Source organism: Myxine glutinosa, chromosome 1 (genome assembly GCF_964187855.1).
Source record: "Myxine glutinosa chromosome 1, kmMyxGlut1.1, whole genome shotgun sequence".
NCBI classification, from domain to species: Eukaryota; Metazoa; Chordata; class Myxini; order Myxiniformes; family Myxinidae; genus Myxine; species Myxine glutinosa.
The window spans coordinates 356141977-356163510 of NC_136261.1; the positions used below are offsets into that span (position 1 = coordinate 356141977).

General features: G+C 42.0%; 1 protein-coding gene across 3 annotated transcripts in view; it reads left to right on the forward strand.

Moving 5' to 3' along the window:
* The first annotated feature begins 437 nt into the window (after window positions 1–437).
* WDR36 (WD repeat domain 36) overlaps window positions 438–21534 on the forward strand; it is a 78202-nt gene continuing 57105 nt past the window's right edge. Inside the window, exons 1-8 of one of the 3 annotated variants that reach the window (XM_068099012.2) lie at window positions 444–505; window positions 736–879; window positions 3967–3994; window positions 10165–10265; window positions 10351–10468; window positions 10685–10817; window positions 13886–13940; window positions 20410–20542. In XM_068099012.2, the coding sequence (XP_067955113.2) occupies window positions 745–879; window positions 3967–3994; window positions 10165–10265; window positions 10351–10468; window positions 10685–10817; window positions 13886–13940; window positions 20410–20542 (703 nt within the window). In that variant the 5' untranslated portion in view covers window positions 444–505; window positions 736–744. Of the gene's footprint in view, window positions 506–735; window positions 880–3966; window positions 3995–10164; window positions 10266–10350; window positions 10469–10684; window positions 10818–13885; window positions 13941–20409; window positions 20543–21534 lie in introns of all 3 variants that reach the window. The other 2 variants (XM_078769932.1, XM_078769933.1) reach the window with 2 other exon arrangements.

A 21534-nucleotide genomic window follows, 5' to 3' on the forward strand; every position in this document is an offset into this window, starting at 1 on the left:
GTGTTGTCGCTGTAGCTAAGCGGTGCCAACTGCCGATCACCAGTTCCGTTGGAGTGCTTGCTTGAGTGCTTTGAATCAAGGAAGCCGCTTGGCAAGCTATAGCAAGCCGCTTGCTAACGGAACAATGTCTTTTTGCGCCAGTCAGGCTTCAAACCATGTTTTGTTCAATCAATTGATTACCGTTAAGGTATTGCGGTTGCTTTTTACATGCAGATTTTTGTATGTGTGTCTAGACCCCGTTTCCTTGCCGACTTAGTGTTTGCAATGATGTGACGAATAAAGGTGTATATTTTGAAAAAGTAAGTTCGGTGTGTAAATCTACCATTTTATTTTTCATGTTCATGTACATTTTGTAACCGATTAAAATATAATTGTAAGCAAGGATCTAAGGTTTATATCATATCATGTGTAAATACTGGTGCTTCCATAAAGTTGTTGTAGCAGAAGAAGTCGAAAGATAAACGGAAGTGCTGTTGGCGTACTCCTCGTGGGTTTGCAAGTTTGCGTGGGTGTTGCGCTTTCTTTTGAACTCTTTAAATAATGACTTTTAAACAATTGATTGATCTAGGATTTATCAGCATCCCATTATTGTTCCTTTCCGTTGAAGTTTTAATTGTGTTTACATGTTATCTGTTGACTCGTAGTTGTGGACTTGGGTTATGTTTTCAGCGCTTTTAAAACCTCATCGGAGATCACAGAACATATTTTTAAGAAATTGTTTCGTATCTGTTACAGGAATCCATCATGTCAGGACTGTGGGCCGGACACCGCGTGCTGGGGCTGTTTGCGGGACACGTTCCGCACACGCTGCGTTACCATAGTCGGCGTGGGGAGCTACAGGCTCTTCTCGCCCTGGGCCGCTGTGTGCACGTTTACAATGTGTGTGAGCGTACAGTGTACCTCTTTATAGCCTATGTGTCTCTTTACATTGTTATTGTGGGTCTGGACTCTGGAGTTTACCCCCCACCCCCCTCACTCCCCCCCCCCCCCCCCCCCCCCGTGTGTGTGTGTGTGTGTGTGTATATATATATATTACACACACACACACACATAATAGCGTGCCTCACCACACGTCATTTCAGAGGGCTAGGCATCATTGACCTTGTCTGCTTTCTCAGGCACTTAGGGATGGCGGGACTGGTGGGTGGGGGTTAGTGGTGATTGTGGATTGGGGATCATGGGGGAATGGTGGATGATGATGAGGGAGAGCGGCCAAAATTGGGATTTTTGGGGTATTCAGGGACTTTAAGGATATTTTGGGTCTTTGCAGTCTTTAAGTGTATTTTGGTGGTCTTGGGGGACTTAAAGGGTCGTCAAATATCTGAGGGGTCTCGGGAGTCTAAAGGGTCAAAAGGTATATTCCAACAGTACGTAATTGAGAGTTCACGGATTGTCTTTTGGGTGTTAATTTTATTTGAAGATGATTTTTGGTCACAAATATATACAAACAAACATCACCATATACGTTTGCCCTGTTATAATAATGTGTCAGCATCATTGCCTACAAATGACCAAGCATTGTCAGCATCGTTTGCTGACGTCAGCATCGTTTGCTGACGTCAGCATCATTTCATTGGGTCAGTGTGCTTCTTTCAGGCCTGCGGATTTCACGGAAACGATCGTTACCGGTAGCGTGTTGGTAACGTGATAGCAAAAACACGGAACCGAAAGTACGTTTCCCATCGCAGAAAGGCAGTGTAAGTCAAAAAGATGTAGTATTTCCCTTCACGTGTGATTTGCAGCTAACTATTTTAGAAGTTGAGTTTTATTTCCAACAAAATTAGGCCGGCAAAGCAGATAGCATGTAGTTTCCCACTTTCAGGTTCGCGATATGACCTCCGCTTTGATGGACATGCGCATCGGTCTAAATCAGACTTCCTTTTCAAAATGGCATCCGTTGCTAAGCGAGAAAAAAACCCCGAAAATGTCGCCTTAAAAACATTACGAAAATGTTCATTCAGTGACGATTTTGAAGCGGAATGCGATGGGGAAGGCTTGGCCACATTGCTTCGCTGCAAAGTATGTGCTACTCATTACACAGACATACGGAAGGAGGCATAAGCGGTCCACCACTGACAGCGATTGTAAACTACGTGAACGGCGTGACCTATGTTCACAAGGTAAAGGGAGACACTGACAACCGAACCTGCTGCAGTACATCTGTTCCAATCCAGAATTTATTTAACAAATACTTAGGCCTATATCAGTACTGGGTAGGCCTATATTACTTTGCTAAATGCAAATAATTTCAATATTAAAACATAAAGATTGATAACAGTTTACAACAACAATAGTCCATAAATAATAAATAAATACAATATCATTGACATTTAAAAATGAACGAAAATTTAAAAATATTAATTTATTAATTTTAAAACAGGATAAGCCCATCAAATTGACAGAATTTGCTCTTCTCTGATAATAAACATCAACCTCAATAATGAACATGCGTTAATTACATTGCGTACATGTAAATGACAGGATTTATTATTGGAGACTACATTTTAAATTTTGTATTACAAATGTTTTGCTCTACAAATTCTAAAGGAAAAAAAAAAAATCGTTTCCCATTAGGTTTGGGCACGGAACCGGAATTTTGTTTCCCATCGGTTCCCATAAACTTACATCACGGAACCGAAAAACGGTTACCGATAAGATCTGAAATCCCCAGGCCTGTTCTTTGGTTGATTTTAGTATACCTGGCTACAAACCTGACTGGCGATCAGCAGGGTGGAGACATTCTGCTAGCGTGGCAGGTGACACTTGTTGCTGGCAGGTCGTGCAGCAAGCGCTTTGATGGGACTCGAACTGTGCTCTGCTGCCTCGTCAAGTTAATTTTCGATTTGATATGTATATATACAGGGTGTTTCAAAAAGATTGATACAATTTTGACTTCCTGCAATTTCTTTGTTTTTTGACCAATACCGTTTTCCTTTTCAGGGTTTGGTGTTGTTATCGTGGTATTTGTTCCCTGGAATTTCTAGCTCCGTCGCTCAACTATGTCATTGAGAGTGGAGGCTCTGTGGTATGAGACTAAATCGTATATAGACACCCACCAGAGGTTCTGCCATGGATACGACCTCAGAACACGTGATGGACCCACAAATTGTGCCATTCAACGTATTGTGAAACATTTTGAGCACAAGGGTGCAGTGCACAACCAGAGCAAGGGCAACAGTGGCAGGCCAGCATCAGTAACCAAGATCCGAGCCAACATCGACGCCGTGCGGAATTTTGCAGTGGACAGTCCCAAGAAGTCCCATCGCTGGCGCTCCCAGGAGCTGGGCATCAAACCAACATCATTCTGGCGTATCCGCACTAAGGAACTGAAGCTTTTCCCATACATAATCTCGATTAGGCATAAACTGAGTCAAGATGACGTGAGAAGGAGACTTGATATGTGCAATTGGCTCCGTGACAGGATGGAGCGGTACCCAAACTGCATCAACCTGATGTGGTTCAGTGATGAAGCCCATTTCCTCTTTAACTGTGCCATCAACAACCACAACAACATTTTCTGGGAGGCAGAACCACCTGATGAGATCACTGAGAGGTACCTGAAAGGGCCTAAGAGGAGGGGCACACATCGAGAACGTCAATTACAAGGATTTTGTGTAAATGCCAATTTCAGACCTTGCGCTCTCACTAACTCTAGCAGTGACTTACTGCAATAGCCATCAGTGGTAGAAAATACCATGTCATAAGCTTTCAAGAAATATTTGGTTCATGTTCCTGAGGTTTGTTTCTTTGTAAATAAACGTTTAAAGTTGTATCACTCTTTTTGAAACACCCTGTGTGTATATATATATATATTTCTTTTTCACTGTGCCTTTAGTACACGTCTGTGACATGAATGACAACCAATACACAATTACCAGTACTTGGTTTTTATTTCTCATTGATCTGATTGGTTTTCTTTTATTATTTTTTTATAACCCCTCTTCTTTTCTTTTTTTTTTTTTTTAGGTTGCAAAGTTGGCTATCATCTCGATTAGTAAGTGCACACATAAACAATATGTAAAATTCGGATTGCTATCGCATCACCGTTGGTATGTGTAAATACCTGTAGTACTTGATCAGTATCAGGACTTGTCCTGCATTATATCATGTGCACAATTGTACAAAGAAAAAAAACATATTTTGTGAAATTCCACTCTTTAAAGAATCATTTTGCAGATCTGCCAGACTTGTGCCAGTGAGCAGATTTCTGACTTTTGCCTTTTTACCTCCAACCACCAAACTAGCATGATATTTCAAAACGTTGTGTACAGATTATGACAAAACTTGGTGGATGAGTTGGTTTGGTGACGAGACCAAGGAGATTAGGTTTTGGTTTGGGTCTGGATCCAGATCTAGCTAGCAAAGTTGGAATACAAAATGTAAACTGTTCAGCCTGGCGGAGTTTTGCGCTTTACCCAGTGCCGTTCTAGTTAAAGAATGTAATTGGTGTGTTTTTTGTTTGTTTGCTTTATTTTTTGGTTGATCCACATTTAGGCTATGACCATTTATGTGGAACGTGTACGATGTACATGGGAAAAAATTATAATCCTTTACAAAAATCTGTAAATGTGTATATGGTATATTGCTAATGTTATAAATAAGCCATTGTGTGCACTTTCACATCACCAATCGCACCCAAACGACTGGGCCAATTGCCACCAAACTTTACCCATAGACCAAATTGTATCTCCTGTTGAACATCGGCTATTTCGATTTTTTTAATGACCATGGTGAATGATAATATCGCTAAATTAAATTCAAAATTATATTGTGGCAGTTTGTGGGTGTGGCCTCGACATCACCCGTTCCTGCCTCCCTTCCAATGGCAAACCTGAGTCCCCCACCATCCCCACCTCACGCACCTCTGAGCCCAAAACTGCAAGACTTGCGTGAGAACCACGCTGAACCACGCTGTCCCGTCGAGGTGAGCTCCTTCCTTCCTGCCGTGTAAGTGCTGCTTCATTAGGATGAAGATTGCCTCAATCCTTGCCCTGCTTCATTCCCATTAGAGTTCACCTTTTAACCCCTCGCCCCTATTCTGCCATTTCGTGTTCTCCTGTCCAGACACCTTCATCCATTTGATAAAGCCTCCCCATCTGCAGACAATGGCTACAATGCACCACCTATGTGCACTCGTGAAAGACGATTACCACTTTTTTTTTTCTTTTTTTTTTTAATACTGAATCGAGGCTCGTGAAAGAGCTAACATTTATTTCACAAACAAATCAACCAGACAAAACAAAATATATAAAAAGAGGGAGTGGAAGACAAGATGGGGAGAGAAGGGGGCACAATAAACACACAACATTTCAAACATAACATTTGAGAGCAGGGAGATGTGTGGGGGGGAGGAGGCGTGGGAAGGGGGGGGGGTGGGAGAAGTATAAAACACAAGGACACCAAGGACTTCCAGGACAGAAGTTGGTATTTCAAAAAAGTGGATTTGGGGTGAAATTAGCGGGGGTAGAAAAGATCAAGGTTTTGGATGGGGGAGAGATGGTGGTGAACAGCTGTTTTAAAGACCTGGAGGGTGGAGTGGGATTGAAGAGAGTGAGGGAGTTTGTTCCAGAGGCGGGAGAAAAGAGGAGTGAAGGTGAGCAGAGAGTCTTGATTTTGGCAGTTTAACCCTAAGAGGGTTGCAGGCAGATCTTGTGCGACCTGTAGGAATATTTGGGGGACAGAGCCCAGAGAGAGCTGGGGGGGCAAGGCCAGAGAGGAGTCGGTAGAAAACGGAAAGACCACCAACCTGCCTGCGGTGAGTGAGTGAAAGGCCCTTGGAGTTAGCTTCATCGCGGGAGATTCCAATGATCCTGAACGCTTTGGTTTCAACAGCGTGAAGACGAGCTAGGTGTGAGGCAGGAGCACCAGCCCAGAGGGGGGAGAGCAGTATTCCATTGAGCTGCGGATGAAAGCTTTGTATCTGGTGAGGAGCTCAGGTGTGCCAAGGAAGGACTTCGCACGACGGAGGATGCCCAGTCGGCGACTGGCCTTGGAGGCCAGATTTGAAATGTGGTTTTCCCAGGAAAGATCACGGCAGATAGTGAGACCCAAAAGCTTGAGTGACAGAACTTCTTGGAGAGGATTATTCAGAAAGTGGATGGGAGGGTTGTCCAGTCAGTCTTTTCGGAGAGACATCGTAAGAGTGTGAGATTTGTCAGGATTGAAAGACATGTTCCACTTGTTTGCCCAGTCTGTGATTTTGTCCAGGTCTGCAGAGAGTGAGGAGGCTGCACACTGCCGATCTGAGGGATGAGGAATGGAGCGATCGAGAGTAGAGTCATCACCAAAGAGATAGAGAGGATTTTCAAGAGAGTCAGAGAGATCATTGATGAAGACCAAAAAAAGCACAGGGCCCAGAACACTGCCTTGGGGAACTCCAGCCTGAACAGGAAGAGGAGATGAGAGAAACCCATTCAGGGCCACATTTGAACTTTCAAAAAAAGAGGACACTCCTGAGCATGTATTTTAGTGTGTTAGTGAGGGTCTTGCCATGGCCGGTTCATGCGAGACTTGGGCTGGGGACTTCCCTCCGGCCAACCTGACTGCAACGTGGGCTTAATGGTTGTGGACGTTGGAGAAAGGGAGGAATCTCCTTTGGCATTCTCTGAGTGAGACTTTGTTCGAACATTTTCTGCAGGCAGTACCCCAACCCCTCTAACCCCCACCCACTTCCCCAGTTTAGCCAACTTTTAGAGGTGGCGTGATGCCCTTTTTGGATCATTTTGTGAAGGCCCATCAGGCTGTGCTGGACGTCCCAGCGGGTGTGTTGCTCAAGGTGGCGTCCTTCCTCTTGGATGGGGTGGTTGTCATGGGGCACTGTTTCTTACCCGAAGGAAATATTAAATAAATAGCCGTCCGACGTGCTGGCCTAGCAAGATGAGGATTGTATAGTATAATAAGCACACATCTGCTATGCCGCTGCTTTTTTTTTTTTTTTAATACATTATTTTTAATTGCCCTCGCCAGAGGAGAGGGTATTGCATTTGAGTCCGTCTGTTTGTCCACACAGAATAAATATGATTTTTTTTCTGCAACTGTTGGTCCGATTGACAGGAATTTTTCACCATACGTGCACCTCCACCTGTAGAATTTTTTTTATTGATAATTATGACATCATACGTCACGTGGTTCTGCCGCCATCTTGGAAAAATCGAAAAACTTTGCACCTCTATTTCTCAGAAAGCGCTGAATAGAGAAAATTGAGTCATGACTCATTGTAAAGAACTCTCCATTGGGAATAAAATATGTTGATGGCATAGGTGCCTGGTGCCTCCATTATGACGTCATAATTCGACAAGTACAAAACTTCATCCAATCAAGATGAAATTTCTTGAGCATAATCTAGGAATAAATTAGTTTAGAAAAAAATAATGTCATCGGTCACGTGGTTTGGCCACCATATTTGTTTTAATACAAAAACCTTCAAAACCACTGAAAATACATCCTGGCGAGGGTTTGCAATCTGATTGCTCTTTTTCTTGTTTTTAATGTTTTACGTCTTTACTCTTTCTCAGTAAGTTATTCTTTACCCCTTCTCATATCGGCTTAATTCATCAGTTATAGCTACAAATTAACTGGAACGCAATTACTACATTTACTGATTGTTGTTGTTTAACGTAATGTAATTACTCTGAGAAATATTTAACTTGCATTGCACTTTTTTTTTTTTTGGAGCGATTTGGTAGATTTTAACGTTTTCAGATTGTCAACGAACGGACCGTGTACACGTTTAGCAAACCACATGGATATGCACAGGCCCAATCCACATGCTGGTGTCTCTGGTGAGACTGTTTTGGATTTGCTCACAATTCCTCAGGTCACCTCTAATAACCTAAGGGTGTATGAGTTGCACGTGCTGAATGATTACCGCATGAGACAAATACTTTGGAAATTTGCAATCAGCTGTTCGACATATCCCTCGTGCCAAAAAGGCTCTTGGAATAAACGCTGCAACAGTCCTTCAACAATTACATTATCAAATCTACATGCTCGGTTTTTTATGGTGGAGAGTAAAGTATTTTCAGATAATGTCACACTTACTGATTTTCAGTTTGGTGTATGTTTGTGGTGCTATTTTTTGTTGAATTGAAGTTTTTCAGTTGTTTGGCAAATAGCCTGTACTTGCCATTGGTACAGTAAGCAATATTTACAAGTACATTACATAAAAATGTTATATAAATGAGCTCTTTGTTCTGTACTAGCTAGCTCTTTGTACTTCGCCTACAAATGACCAAAACAATAACTGAATATGTGCGTGGATGTGTGCATACTAGCTAGCACAGTATTTACTAGTACATTACATTAAAATGTTATGTAAATGAGCTCTTTGTAATTCACCTACAAATGACAAAAACAATAACTGAATATGTGTGCGCACCCGTCCTTCGATGCTAGAGTTGATGGTGGCCCATGGTGCCTTGTAGTTCTATCAACTTTGGTTGTTACTTCCAACTCTAGTTATTGTTGTGATTACCTACGCCACCGAAGGTGGATGGAGGTTGTGCTTTCACCCCTGTCTGTTTGTCTGTCTGTCTGTCTGTCTGTCTGTGTGAGTGAACAAGATATCTCAAAAAGTTGTGGATAGATTCGGACAATTTGGCATCGTATGTGACAAGGACGAAATTATTCGATTTTGGTGAAGATACGGACTCGGATCTGGCTAGTATAATTTTTGAAGTGATTCTTCACCGTTGTGAGATGGGGTCAAAACGGGTACATAGCACGATATCTCAAAAAGTTGTGGACCGATTTTGCCGAAACCGAGTAGAGAGGTAGGGTGTGTGACAAGGACTAATAGATTCGATTTTGGTGAAGATCTCAATATGGATTCGGATACGAGAATTATTTAATTTTTAAAGTGATTCTTCACCATTGGGAGATCGGGCCAATAACCATAATAATAATAAAAAAACCACCTTTAGAGGCCATTTTTCCCCGCAAAGTGGGGGTTGGCCTTTTTCGGGAACCGTGGTTGTTGTTGTTTTTCGGTCCCCTATTTGAAGCAATGTTTTACGGCCGGATGCCCTTCCTGACGCCAACCCTTTTTGCCGCCCTTAACGACAAGCAGGGAATTACCAGTGAACTGGTACTCAATTAGCCGACCTCGGAAGGATGACAGGCTGAGTCAACCCCCCTGGCGTTAATTCAGCGATCGACCGGGATTCGAACCCAGGATCCTTGGATCCTAAGCCGGCACCCTAGCCGCTAGCCCAACACCAGGGCCAATAACGATACATAGCACGATATCTCTAAAAGTTGTGGACGGATTTGGACGAACTTGATGGACATGTTGGGTGTGTGACAAGGACGAATCAATTCGATTTTGGTGAAGATCTGAATCCACAAGAATTATTTAATCTTTAAGTGATTCTTCACCATTTAGAGATCTGGTGAAAAGCGATATATAACATGATATTTAAAAAAGTTATGGACGAGTTATGACTGAACTTGGTGGACGAGTTGGTTTGGTGACGAGAACTAGCTGATTAGATTTTGGTTCAGGTCCGAATCCAGATCCGGCCTATCAGTGGGAAACAACAACAACAACAACAACAGGCATTTTAAGGCCATTTTCCCTGCGAGAGAGGGGGTTAGCCTTGCGGGCCCCATGACAATCTTCTCCATTTTGCCATATTTTCTGCATCTCCCCTTGTTAACCCCCATGCCCGCATTTCTTCTTCCAACACCTTCAGCCAAGTCTTTCTCGGTCTTCCCTGTCCTGTACTTCCTTCTGCATTCATTTCCATCACTCTTCTCAACCAGTCACTTTCATCCTTCCTCAACACATGACCAAACCATCTCAACCTGTTTCTCTTCACAGCATCCATCACAGGCTCTATTCCCATCATCGGCCTATCAGTGGGATACAAAACAAAAACTGTTCAGCCTGGTATGCGCTCTACCGAGTGCCATTCTAGTTTATAATGTTTTCAATCTCAAGACTGCAAAGATGTTGAAAAACTATATTTTGGTTCTTTAAATTTTGGCGTAATGTCACCATGCTGTAGTGATTGTCAATGTTTCGAGATTGCAGGTTAAGTCTAACTACTTGGTCTGTAGCTGATGTTTTAATCTTCATAGTTGCTCTTGTTCTCTCCTTTTCCACATTTTCTACTTCAACTTGGTTTTTTAATTCCCAACATTTTTTTTGCGTGTTCCCACCAGGTAACTCTGTTCCCGAAGAAATTTCCTGCCTAGCATCGAACCGGTTTTTGATTTTTGTTGCCTATGGAAAGACCATTGCTACTTTAACACGTGACAAGGAGGTACACGGAGATTCAATTTTGCTTTGAAATTATTTAGAGAAAATTATAGTCATGTGTTAATTTACCGCACTGTTAACTTGACTAGGTGAAATACACCTACAATGGCCACGCTGCTCCAGTACACATCCTACTACCACTGGGTGAGCATCTGCTCTCCATCTCCAGGGACAACCATCTCATCCTGTGGATTGTACGCACTGAAGGTTAGCTCATGTTCATTTATTCGATTGTTACTCTCCCCTCCCTCCCCCCACCCCCCATTGAAAACCATTTTATCGTCCATTTGTGCCGCAAACACCCCTCTGCAATTCTTCATTCAGCTGTATAACATCTCCTTTTCCACACTTTCACCATTTAACCATATTCTTATCAATCTTTCCCATATTTTGTCTCCAACACATATCCTGCTTCACCTTCAGAGCAGTATCTTGAATTGAACTGGAAGCCGGCATCCTTCTTGGTGACTTGTGCCGTCAGCCCAGCCACCCTGACCAACAAAGTTCTGTTGGGGAGCCGTCAAGGCAGTATGCAGCTCTGGAATGTGCACACAGGGTAATGCTGGATGTTTAATCCAATGTCAGCCAAACCAGGCATGAACTGCAGTGCAATTATTGGTCAAGAAGTCACCTACATATTTATATGAAAAATAGTGGAAGTTGCAGTCCTCTCTCTCCCTCGCTCTGCTCCACCCCCACCTTCTCCATACATTTCCTCTACTTCATTCGTCCCCTGCCCTTTGTTACTTTGTGGATTTAAGTATATTGTTTGGTCTTGTGCGTTATTCCATCTGTTTGTCTGTCTGTATGTCAGTTGCCTACAGATCACAATTTTCAACTGACCCTCACGAAACTTCACCAAATGGTCGAGTTGGTCATAAGCAAGAAGCCTATTGTGTTTTGGGGTCAAAAGGTCAATAGGTCAACATACGCCAAAGGTCACCAACTTTGTAAAATTTATAAAATGCTCAATTTTCATATGATTGGCTTAGAATTTGAAGAGGATTTGCATATCTGGTCACTGAATTCAACCACTAAGTATTGTCGTGCAACCGCCAAAATTAATATCTGGCGGTCGCGGATGCCAATCACGAAGGCTTTAACTCCGAGGCGGAAACTCATTGGCGGATTCCAAAATCTAAAACACCTAAGCGCGCGGAATGGAGGGAAGCGGCGAAAGTCCCTGCAGCCTTAACTATTAAATCGATCAGGAAACTGCGTTCATATATTATGTACAAAAAGTAATATAAGGGTTTATTCAATGAAAGCAAGGACAGGAAAAGCACGATAAACCTAATGCCTAATTTTGGGATCCCCCACACACAGATATCAGAGACAGGATGAGGGAATATGAATTAATAAAAAGAACACGTTCGTCATGTAAAATGTACGTGGCGTGTGGTCTTATCTGTCTCGTCGTTGGCTTTGGCCATCGTCCAACACGCGGCTCCTTTCGTCCCGCGGCACGCCTTGTTCCAAGTTCCAAAGCACTGAGCACCAAGCACCACGAGGTCGACCCTCGTACACGGTCGACAAGCCAACTCGGATCACCGGGACGACTGCCAGGAATCCAACGGGTGCGCAACTGCTCACTCGTGCGTAACTCACTCAGGATCCAACTCACAAACAAACTCAACCAGCAAGCCAGGCCTCTCTCAACTCGACTGCGAACCAACTGGCGTTCGGCGCTCGCTCATCAACTCTCGAACTGCGCACGAACTCACTACACTCTGCGCAACTCCACATGCCGAGTCTCAACTCACTCGCACCGGGACTCCAACTGAACGACTCTCTCTCTCTCTGCTGCCTAAAACGAACTCTGGATCAGATCTGAACTGCTCGAAGAGGCGTCCGGCCCCCGTTAATATCTCTGGCCGGTGACGTCAGCTTTGACGCACTGTCCTGCCAATCAGAGCCTCCAGGGGCACGCCCACTGTGCCACTCTCACTCCCGTCCCCCTATTCCTTGGTCACAGCACGTGCTATGCGAGGCGGGTAGGCCTCTCGGAGGTGCAAATGGTGGTGGCCATTATCGGCGGTGTCCTAGCCCGATTTCTTCCTAAGTCATGTCAGGGGGGAAGGGCGTCATTTAATGTTGTACTAAATGTCCTAACTAATGTTTAAGTGGTGTGCAGTGCCAAAATGGACAGAGGTTTGGCTACCAGGTGAGACATACAAGGGCTCTACTCATTAACCCCGACACTACCTATCACCCGAATCTCATGGTAGATTCACAATTATACACCTTGACCAACAAAACGCCTAAACACACAGAACTTATTACAGGTAGATTCTCTATCTCGACAGTCGAAGCATGTTACCTACTTAGCTCTACTCTGCTTTACATATATCACTACCCAAATTCGTAACAGTATTTTTGAGGCCAAAAGGTCAACATAGGCCAAATTTCTAAAATCCTCAATTCTCATCCAATTAACTTGAAATTTGAAGAGGATTTGCATATCTGGTCACTAAATTCAACCACCAAGTATTTTTGAGGTCGACATAGGCCAACAACTTATTTTGGGGATTTTGCAAGTATCGTGCTATGCACGACATATTGTACACCGCTCCTTTCCTATGCCATCTCCAGGCGTTGAATAACGTCATTGCCGGGCACCGAAGGAGGCTCGGAAATGACGCACGCTGAAAGGGAGTACTCGGTTTTCACTCTGGTTATTTCTTTGCTTTCTTGTTTTCTTGTTTTCTTTCTTGTTTGTCCGGGCGATATCTCAGCCATCATTTGAGCTAGGAAGCTGAAATTTGGGCACAATAGTGAGTAAGTACTTTCTCAAAAACTGTATTTTTTGTTTTTTGATAAATCAATTAATTGATAGGTTACTTAATTATTGTCTTCATTAAGTACTTGTATATTTCCTTTCTCTTCTGGGCAATATCTCAGGCACCATTTGAGCTGGGAAGCTAATATTTGGTAATGACAATGACCAAATGATTTGGCTGTAAAGGGTATTTTTGATTCATCAATTGATCGATCAATTAATTTATTGATTAATAAATAAATTATTTAATTTTTTTATTAATGACTTATTTACTTAAATTTCTAAAAGTTACATCTTCGGATGAAGCACTAGTGGTTTCGCTATGCTATTAGCCAATTGATTAAGAAAATATTTTATGACAATCTTTTATTTATTTTAACTATGCAATTAATCAATCAATTATTGTGCACCTCTCCCTCCAAATACAGTCTGAGCTGCACGGCGGTATTGGCGCCCCGGCAATGCCACACTGGAGGATATTTAATTATTTGGCTTGGGGGCGGTGTACTTTGAATGTATCTGTACTTGTTTCTTGGTATTTCTTCTCTGTTTTCTTCCCCTGTATATTGGAATTTTTTACCCGACATGCCCCTTCCATACCTGTCCATCACTTCTAACACTCCTCCCCTCTCACTTTGTCTCCAGACTCTTGCCACAGTCTCCATCCATACTTTCTCTCCTCTAGCCTACCTCTTCCTTTTCATTATTTTAAATTAGGCCCCTAGTTGACCTCTCAAAATTGTTTGAAAAGGGCAGGAGAGCACACATTTGCCCTTTTTTTTTTTCTTTTTTTTTTTCCCCCCCCTCTTTTAACTTTCCCATTTTTATTTTATCTTTACTTTCAGGAAGCTCATTTATACCTTTGCTGGATGGAAGTCAGAGATCACTGCTTTGGCTCAGGTAATATGTTAGACAATAAATATAGACTTGAGGCAGAGGATACAATATTATTTGCACCATTTAATCTTTACTGGATTGGCCTTTTTAATGTTCTCATCTAAATCCGTGGCTCATCAGGATTCTCGATGCAAACCCAATACATGTCAATACGGGACTTTCGAAATGATGCATGAACTCGAACGAGGTCTTTCGCTCGTGTGCTGTGTTTATGTTTTCAGTGACTCGCTTCCACTAACTGGGGCATACTTGACCTGCCGTTGCTCAGGCGAATTCTAAGTCAAATAATCTTTTAAACAATTTTCGGCGTTCAAACGAAAGGATGGCAATTTCAAAATGGTTAATCATAATTGTGTTACTAAATGCAAATGAAACTCACGAAAATATAGGAAATTTCCTTGGATGTGAAAGTTGATTTTAGACTTACCCTGTGCATTCACAGCCCCAGATATGACCTTCCCATCTGTGTAAGAAACACCCAAATCAGATATGGTGTCTCCCTGGTACATCTGACTCTCATAAATATATCTAGCACATGTTTTGTGTATTTTCACATCATGAAGATGTCCTTTGTTGAAGAGTTGATAGGCATTACTTTGTTGGTGTTGACACATACAGCATCGCCTTTCCAATTGCAGACTTCCGTTAAATCCAAGCCATGCCATGTCCAGGCCTGCCAGGTTCATTAGGTGCACTCCCACAAGGTTCAAAGTGAACTCATTGGGATTTGTGACAGCTCACACGTCCCAGTTTTCACCAGTAAAGAGTTTGGGTAACAAGGGCCTGTCTACAATTATTGGGCCCTGCACTGGTCCACGTCATCGGGAGTCTCCAGTATGGGTAGCCAAAATAAGTCAGCCCTGTGAATGAGCTGAGAAAGGCCATTATGGTAGCAATCCTTATCTCGCATGCATGACATACGTTAGCATGTCCCAATGATCGCCGTTGCTAGGGCTTTCTGTGCATGCTTGCAGAGCATAATGGGGCAAATTGCATCATTTTGAAAGTCCCATGTTGTATCCCAATGTCCTCAGCTTCGCCAGAATCGCCATGAGCCTTTCATCGTTGTATAAAATAAATGTAGTTTGGCAATAGAGCCGTTTGTTTTTGTGTTTTTTTAGAGCCAGTAGCTTGAGTTCATCTGAATCCGATATATAAACATAGAATGTTGATTGACGCTACATTACAGTGATAAAATAGTTGAAAACATGTTATTCAAGTAATCTTCCCAACCTTTTGAGCTTGAGTATGTGTATCTGTTGCCGAGGTGAGCATTCATGGGCATTCAGAAAGTTTTTAGCCTGGCCTGTATGAGGTTCCAACCAATGTCGCAGATAACAAAAATTAAAAGACACAAAATGTCATGGTTTTCGTAATTTTGCTGTACGGAGTTGAAGGCTTTCAGTCGGCCATCTTTGGTCAGATGACAAAACATAATCTTCTGCATATGTATACTCATGTATTGTCTTTGTGCCAAGTTTGAAGAAAATCGGTCCATGCATGTCCGAGAAATGGATGGGGAGGCGTTTAAGAAACAAAATGACGGTTCTTTCAGAGAGTGATAGGATAGTGAGAGTGTGAGATTTGTCTGGATTGAAATACCTATTCCAAGTGTTTGACCAGCTTGTGATTTGACAAGGTCTGAAGAGAGGGTTCATCTCAAAGGACATCCAAGAGGACATGTGGGCAATATTGGGGGATGATGCCCCTTCATATGCCAATGTGAAATGCTGAGCAGCTGCATTTGTAAGGGTTAACCAGCAAAGAGGAGGTGACAAGCTCAAGACAAAAAAAAATGACACCACTTCAGAAAAAACCAAACACAGTCCGCAATATTTTGTAGAATGGCAGGAGACCAACAGTTGGGTACGTAGCTGAATAAGGGCACTATCACCAGATCGGGAAAAAGCATCCTTACTGAAACATTGGGCAACTATAGAACGGCACTCCGTAGAGCTTCGACCTCTGCCAGGCTGAAGTTTGTTTTGTATCCCAATGACAGGCTGGACCTGCATTCAGACCTGAACCAAAATCTAATCGGCTTGTTCTTGTCACCTAACCAACTCGTCCACCAAGTTTAGTCATAACTCGTCCATAACTTTTTTACATATCATGTTTTATATTGCTTTTTCACCTGATCCCTCAAGGGTGAAGAATCACTTGGAAATTAAATAATTATCGTATCCGAATCCATATTCAGATCTTCTCCAAAATCTAATCAATTAGTCCTTGTCGCACAAAACGCTTCACCAAGTTTCGTACAAATCCGTCCACAACGTTTTGAGATATCCTGCTATATGTCGTTTTTGGCCCTATCTTCCAATGGTGACGAATCACAAAAAATTCTACTGGCCAGATGTGAATCCGGATCTTCACCAAAATCTTATGATGTCGTCCATGTCACATACACTACATTTCTGCCAAATTCCATACGAATCCATCCACAACTTTTTGAGATATCTTGTTCACAGACAAACGGACAAACAAGAAACATGTCGTGCATAGCATGATACTTGCGAAATCCCTAAAATAAGTTGTTGGCCTATGATGACCTCAAAAATAATTGGTGGTTGAATTCAGTGACCAGATATGCAAATCCTCTTCAAATTTCAAATTAATTGGATGAAAATTGAGGATTTTAGAAACTTGGCCTATGTTGACCTCAAAAACACTTGGTGGTTGAATTCAGTGACCAGATACGCAAGTCCTCTTAAAATTTCAAGTCAATCGGATGAAAATTGAGGATTTTAGAAATTTGGACGATGATGACCTCAAAAATACTTAGTGGTTGAATTTATTGACCAGATATGCAAATCCTCTTCAGATTTCAAATTAATTGGATGAAAATTGAGGATTTTAGAAATTTGACAAATTTGGTGACCTGCGGTGTATGTTGACCTTTTGACCCCAAAAACAACAGGCTTCTTGCTTCAGACCAACTTTACCATTTGGTGAAGTTTCGCGAAGATCAGTTGAAAATTGTGACCTGTAGGTGACTGACATACAGACACACAACGCACAAGACCAACCAATATACTTGAAAAGTCTTCGATTTTTCACAAGTAACAAAGAGACAGGGGTGAAAACTTAACCTCCATCCACCTTTGGTGGTGGAGGTAATAAAAAGGTTTAAGCAAAGTGGATGCCTAGAATGTTGACACATGATCAGAAGAGAGCTCATCTTGACGTTTCCAGGAACTTCTTGAGTGTTTTTGAGCAAATCCAGACATATAAAGTCACGTGAAAAAGTTAGTACACCCCATGTAAAGTTTTGCCTTTTTCAACATATTTCAACTTACAGCTATTTGATCTTCATTTCAACAATATTGATAGATAAAGGTGATATAATATAACAAATATCATGAAACATAAAAAATCCCTGGTGTTGGGCTAGCGGCTAGGGTGCCGGCTTAGGATCCTAGGATCCTGGGTTCGAATCTCGGTCGATCGCCGAATTAATGCCAGGGGGGTTGACTCAGCCTGTCATCCTTCCGAGGTCGGCTAATTGAGTACCAGTTCACTGGTAATTCCCTGTTTGTCGTTGAAGGCGGCAAAAAGGGTTGGCGTCAGGAAGGGCATCCGGCCGTAAAACATTGCTTCAAAAAGGGGACCAAAAAACAACAACTACCACGGTCCCCGAAAAGGCCAACCCCCACTTTGCGGGGAAAAATGGCCTCTAAACGGTGGTTTTATTTACATTTTGTAGTCCATTGTATAATTTAAATAAACATAAATGCAAATTTCGCATGTGGAAAAAGTAAGTATACCCTTGGCTCTAATAGGTGGTATTGCCCCCTTTGGCAGAAACAACCTCAAGTAGGCGTTTCTTATAACTGTCTACCAGTCTCTGACATCGACTGGGAGAAATTTTTGGCCACTCCTCCATGCAGAATTCTCTCAGCTGTGCGATGTTTGAGGGGTTTCTTGCATGCACAGCTCGTTTCAAATCCCCCCACAACTTCTCGATGGGATTTAGATCCGGGCTTTGACTTGGCCATTCCAGAACCCTCCATTTCTTTCTTTTCAGCCATTCCTTGGTGTATTTACTGGTATGTTTAGGGTCATTGTCATGTTGCAAGGCCCACCTTCGGTTGAGCTTCAACTTTCCGACAGATGGCCTCACATTGTCCTCAAGCACCCTCTGGTACAATGAAGAATTCATAGTGGATTATATGATGGTGAGCTGCCCAGGCCCTGATGCAGCAAAGCTGCCCCAAACCATGATATTTCCACCACCATCCTTTACAGTTGGTATCAGGTTCTTGTGGTCAAATGCTGTCTTTGGTTTTCACCAAATATGTCTTCTGGTACTGTGGACAAATAGCTCTACCCTTGACTCATCTGTCCAGAACACATTGTTCCAGAAGTGCTGGTCTTTGCCGAGGTGTTCATTGGCAAACTTTCGTCTTGCCCTGATGTTCTTTCTGGACAGCAAAGGTTTCCTCCTGGCACACCTCCCATGTAGATCAAATTTGTGCAGCCTCTTTCTAATGGTAGACTCGTGCACTTTGACATCAACAGTGGCAAGAGCTACCTGTAGGTCCCTTAATGACATTCTGGGGTTCTTTGAGACTTCTTTCAGCATCTTGCGGTCTGCTCTCGGGCTGAACTTGATGGGGCGTCCTGGCTTGAACAAGTTGGCAGTTGTTTGGAATCTTCTCCACTTGTAGATGATCTTCCGGACAGTCGTATGATTGATTTCAAATTGTTTGGAGATCTTTTTAAATCTCTTCCCAGACTCGTAGGCATCTATAACCTTCTTTCTGAAGGCCTCAGAGAGCTCTTTTGATCTCGGCATGTTGACGCCGCACACCAACAACAAAGAGCAAACCAAACTGAATGTCTGAGGTTTAAATAAGACAGGTTCCTCCAAGATCCTCTCTCACGATGGTCTAAACATTTGCACCTGAGCTTTTGCACCTGATTCAAATTTTAGGTATTTGAAGTAGTGATAAATGTAGGGGTGTACTTACTTTTTCCACATGCGAAATTTGCATTTATGTTTATTTAAATTATACAATGGACTACAAAATGTAAATGTTTCATGATATTTGTTGTATTATATCACCTTTATATATCAATATTGTTGAAATGAAGATCAAATAGCTGTATGTTGAAAAGTCAAAACTTTACATGGGGTGTACTTACTTTTTCACATGACTGTATATGAGCACAATTGTAACACCGGATGATTTAAGGATTCATCACTTTGATCCTGAGACATAGCCAAGCATACATTGGAAGTACACATTGTCCATCTCCATGGAAGCTAAATAAGGAGGTCTCAGCTAGAATGTCATGGCTGCTGTTTTCTGGAGCATCCTACGTTCTGGTGACAGCGACTAACTGCGGCTTTGAACTCCTTCCGTCTGTTTGACTCCCCCAGATTTCTTGTCCCCAAGTTGAAGAAAGAGTTCTGTTGGAAATGTTTTGATTATTATGATTGGCTAGGCCTTAGAGGTACACACACTTGCCTCTAAGCTGTCGACCCTGGGTTTGATTTCTGACCCAGCTATAAACTGTCAGCCCGGTGAGTCATAAATGTGTGTGCCGTCCCTCAGATGGACGTTAAATGGGCGTCAGATCTGCCAGCATTCGTTGGTGGATGTTACAGATCCTGTGGTATGCTTCGCGAAGAGTAGGTGAGCTATCGACGGCACCATGGCCAAATTCCAAATTTCTGCCCTAACTAGTTGAACGTCATGCCTGGCCAGCCGATTCATGAGGAGTCTGGCCATGCTTCCCCTGGCCGACCCCACAAGAAAGGCGGGATAATGGTGGCCGTTAAAGAAGTTTTGTTTATGATGATGATAGGTGATCACAGTGGTCGAGAAGTTCCTGGACAAAAGGTTCTACAAGACGGGCATAGCTACGATACAGCAATGTTTGACCAAGCACCTTGAACGCAACATGGTTTTTTTGAAAATTTAAATAATTGAAAGAAAATTATGTTTTCTATGTTGGGTTAGAAACTTTTTGAATTGCCCTCCTTCCACACGCTGACAACAGAAGTCATCTAATATACACATGTAATGGGTAAATATCTACCTTAATTTGCCACTTCTATAATATGATGGCAGATCTTGGAGCCATTTTATTGCAAAAATCATTAATGAGGCTTCAATGTTCTTATCAGTGAGCTATTGCATGGCATTCGGTTACTTGCATGGTAATGGACTGTCGAGGCATGTAATTTTAATTAGCATTAAAAAGTTTTATGCCTCCGCCGACGAAGTTTTCAGAGGCATTATGTTTTTGGATTGACCGTCCGGCTGTCCATCCGTCCGTCCTTGATAGTTTTACGTTACCGCGATGACTTAAGAACGGCTAGAGGGATTTTAATCAAACTTGGTATAAGTCTTATAATGATGTAATAATGTGGGTGGAGTCATATCGGTCAACATCAAAGAGCGCCGTTTTGGGGTTTTTTGGCGTTTCTGCTGATGTATGTTGGGATTTTCTGTCTGCCTAGGCACCAGCAGTGGGTGTCGTTGGAGTTGGCACAGCATCAGGAAAGATTATAATCCATGACATCATGCAAGATGAGTCTCTCATGCAGTTCTTCCAAGACTGGGGACCAGTTACTTGCCTCACTTTCCGTACAGGTGGGATAATAGTTTAATTGATCATCTTAAAACAGGTATTGGGATTGCAGTTGTTGAAAGAGTATGTAGTGGCAGATCAAGGGTCTCGTGGATGTAATTTTTGTGATCGATTGCTGTGGTGGATCAATATGTCATGTTAAAAGGGAATTTGATCATTCAACATGTCTCGTTGAATATTCATTGTATTATTGTTCGGCTGATGATGAATGAAGTGCTAGTACATGGAGTTTGTTCTCCAAGTTGTTCATTAAAATCCATTGTTCAAAATAAATTGCTATAAAAATTTATTTTCTTTTTCCAAAAACCTTACAATTTAGTTCAATCAATATTTCCATCATCTCATTTAACCCTTAGATGCAGGCGTCAAAAATCCTACATAAACGCAGCCATTGGGCCCCAGAGGCCCAACGGATGTATTCGTGTAATGTTTTTGTTTTTGTTTTTTATAGATTTTTTTTTCTTTCATATACTTTTTCAATCCAAGTCGATGCTCATGGATGTGTATTTGCTCAGAAAATGTGAATCATTGATCCTATTATTTGGAAGAATCCCATACAACTAATGAATGTTTTTTAATTTTATTTTTTGCAAAAAAATATTTTTTGGTCTTGGTTTTTCAACTTTTTTTTCTCTAAAAGGTTGAGGCTCATGGAGGAGTATTTGCTCAAAAAAATATGATTCACTGATCCTTTTATTTAGAATGTATATGTCCACACCATATATGTCCACACCATAGTCAAAAACCTACACCAATGCAGTCCTGGGAGGCCCGGGCATTTTATTTACTTGTTATGATTTTGTGTAATGTGTAATATGTGTAATGTGTGTTTTGGGTAATGTGTTATGAGTAATGGGTAATGGGTAATGTGTAATGTGTTATGAATGAAAGTTTTACCTCAAATCTGAATGAAATATTTATACATTTATTCCATCAAATTATTTGTATCCAAGTTATAGGAGCACACAAGAAGGCTCATGCAAAGCAAAAAAAT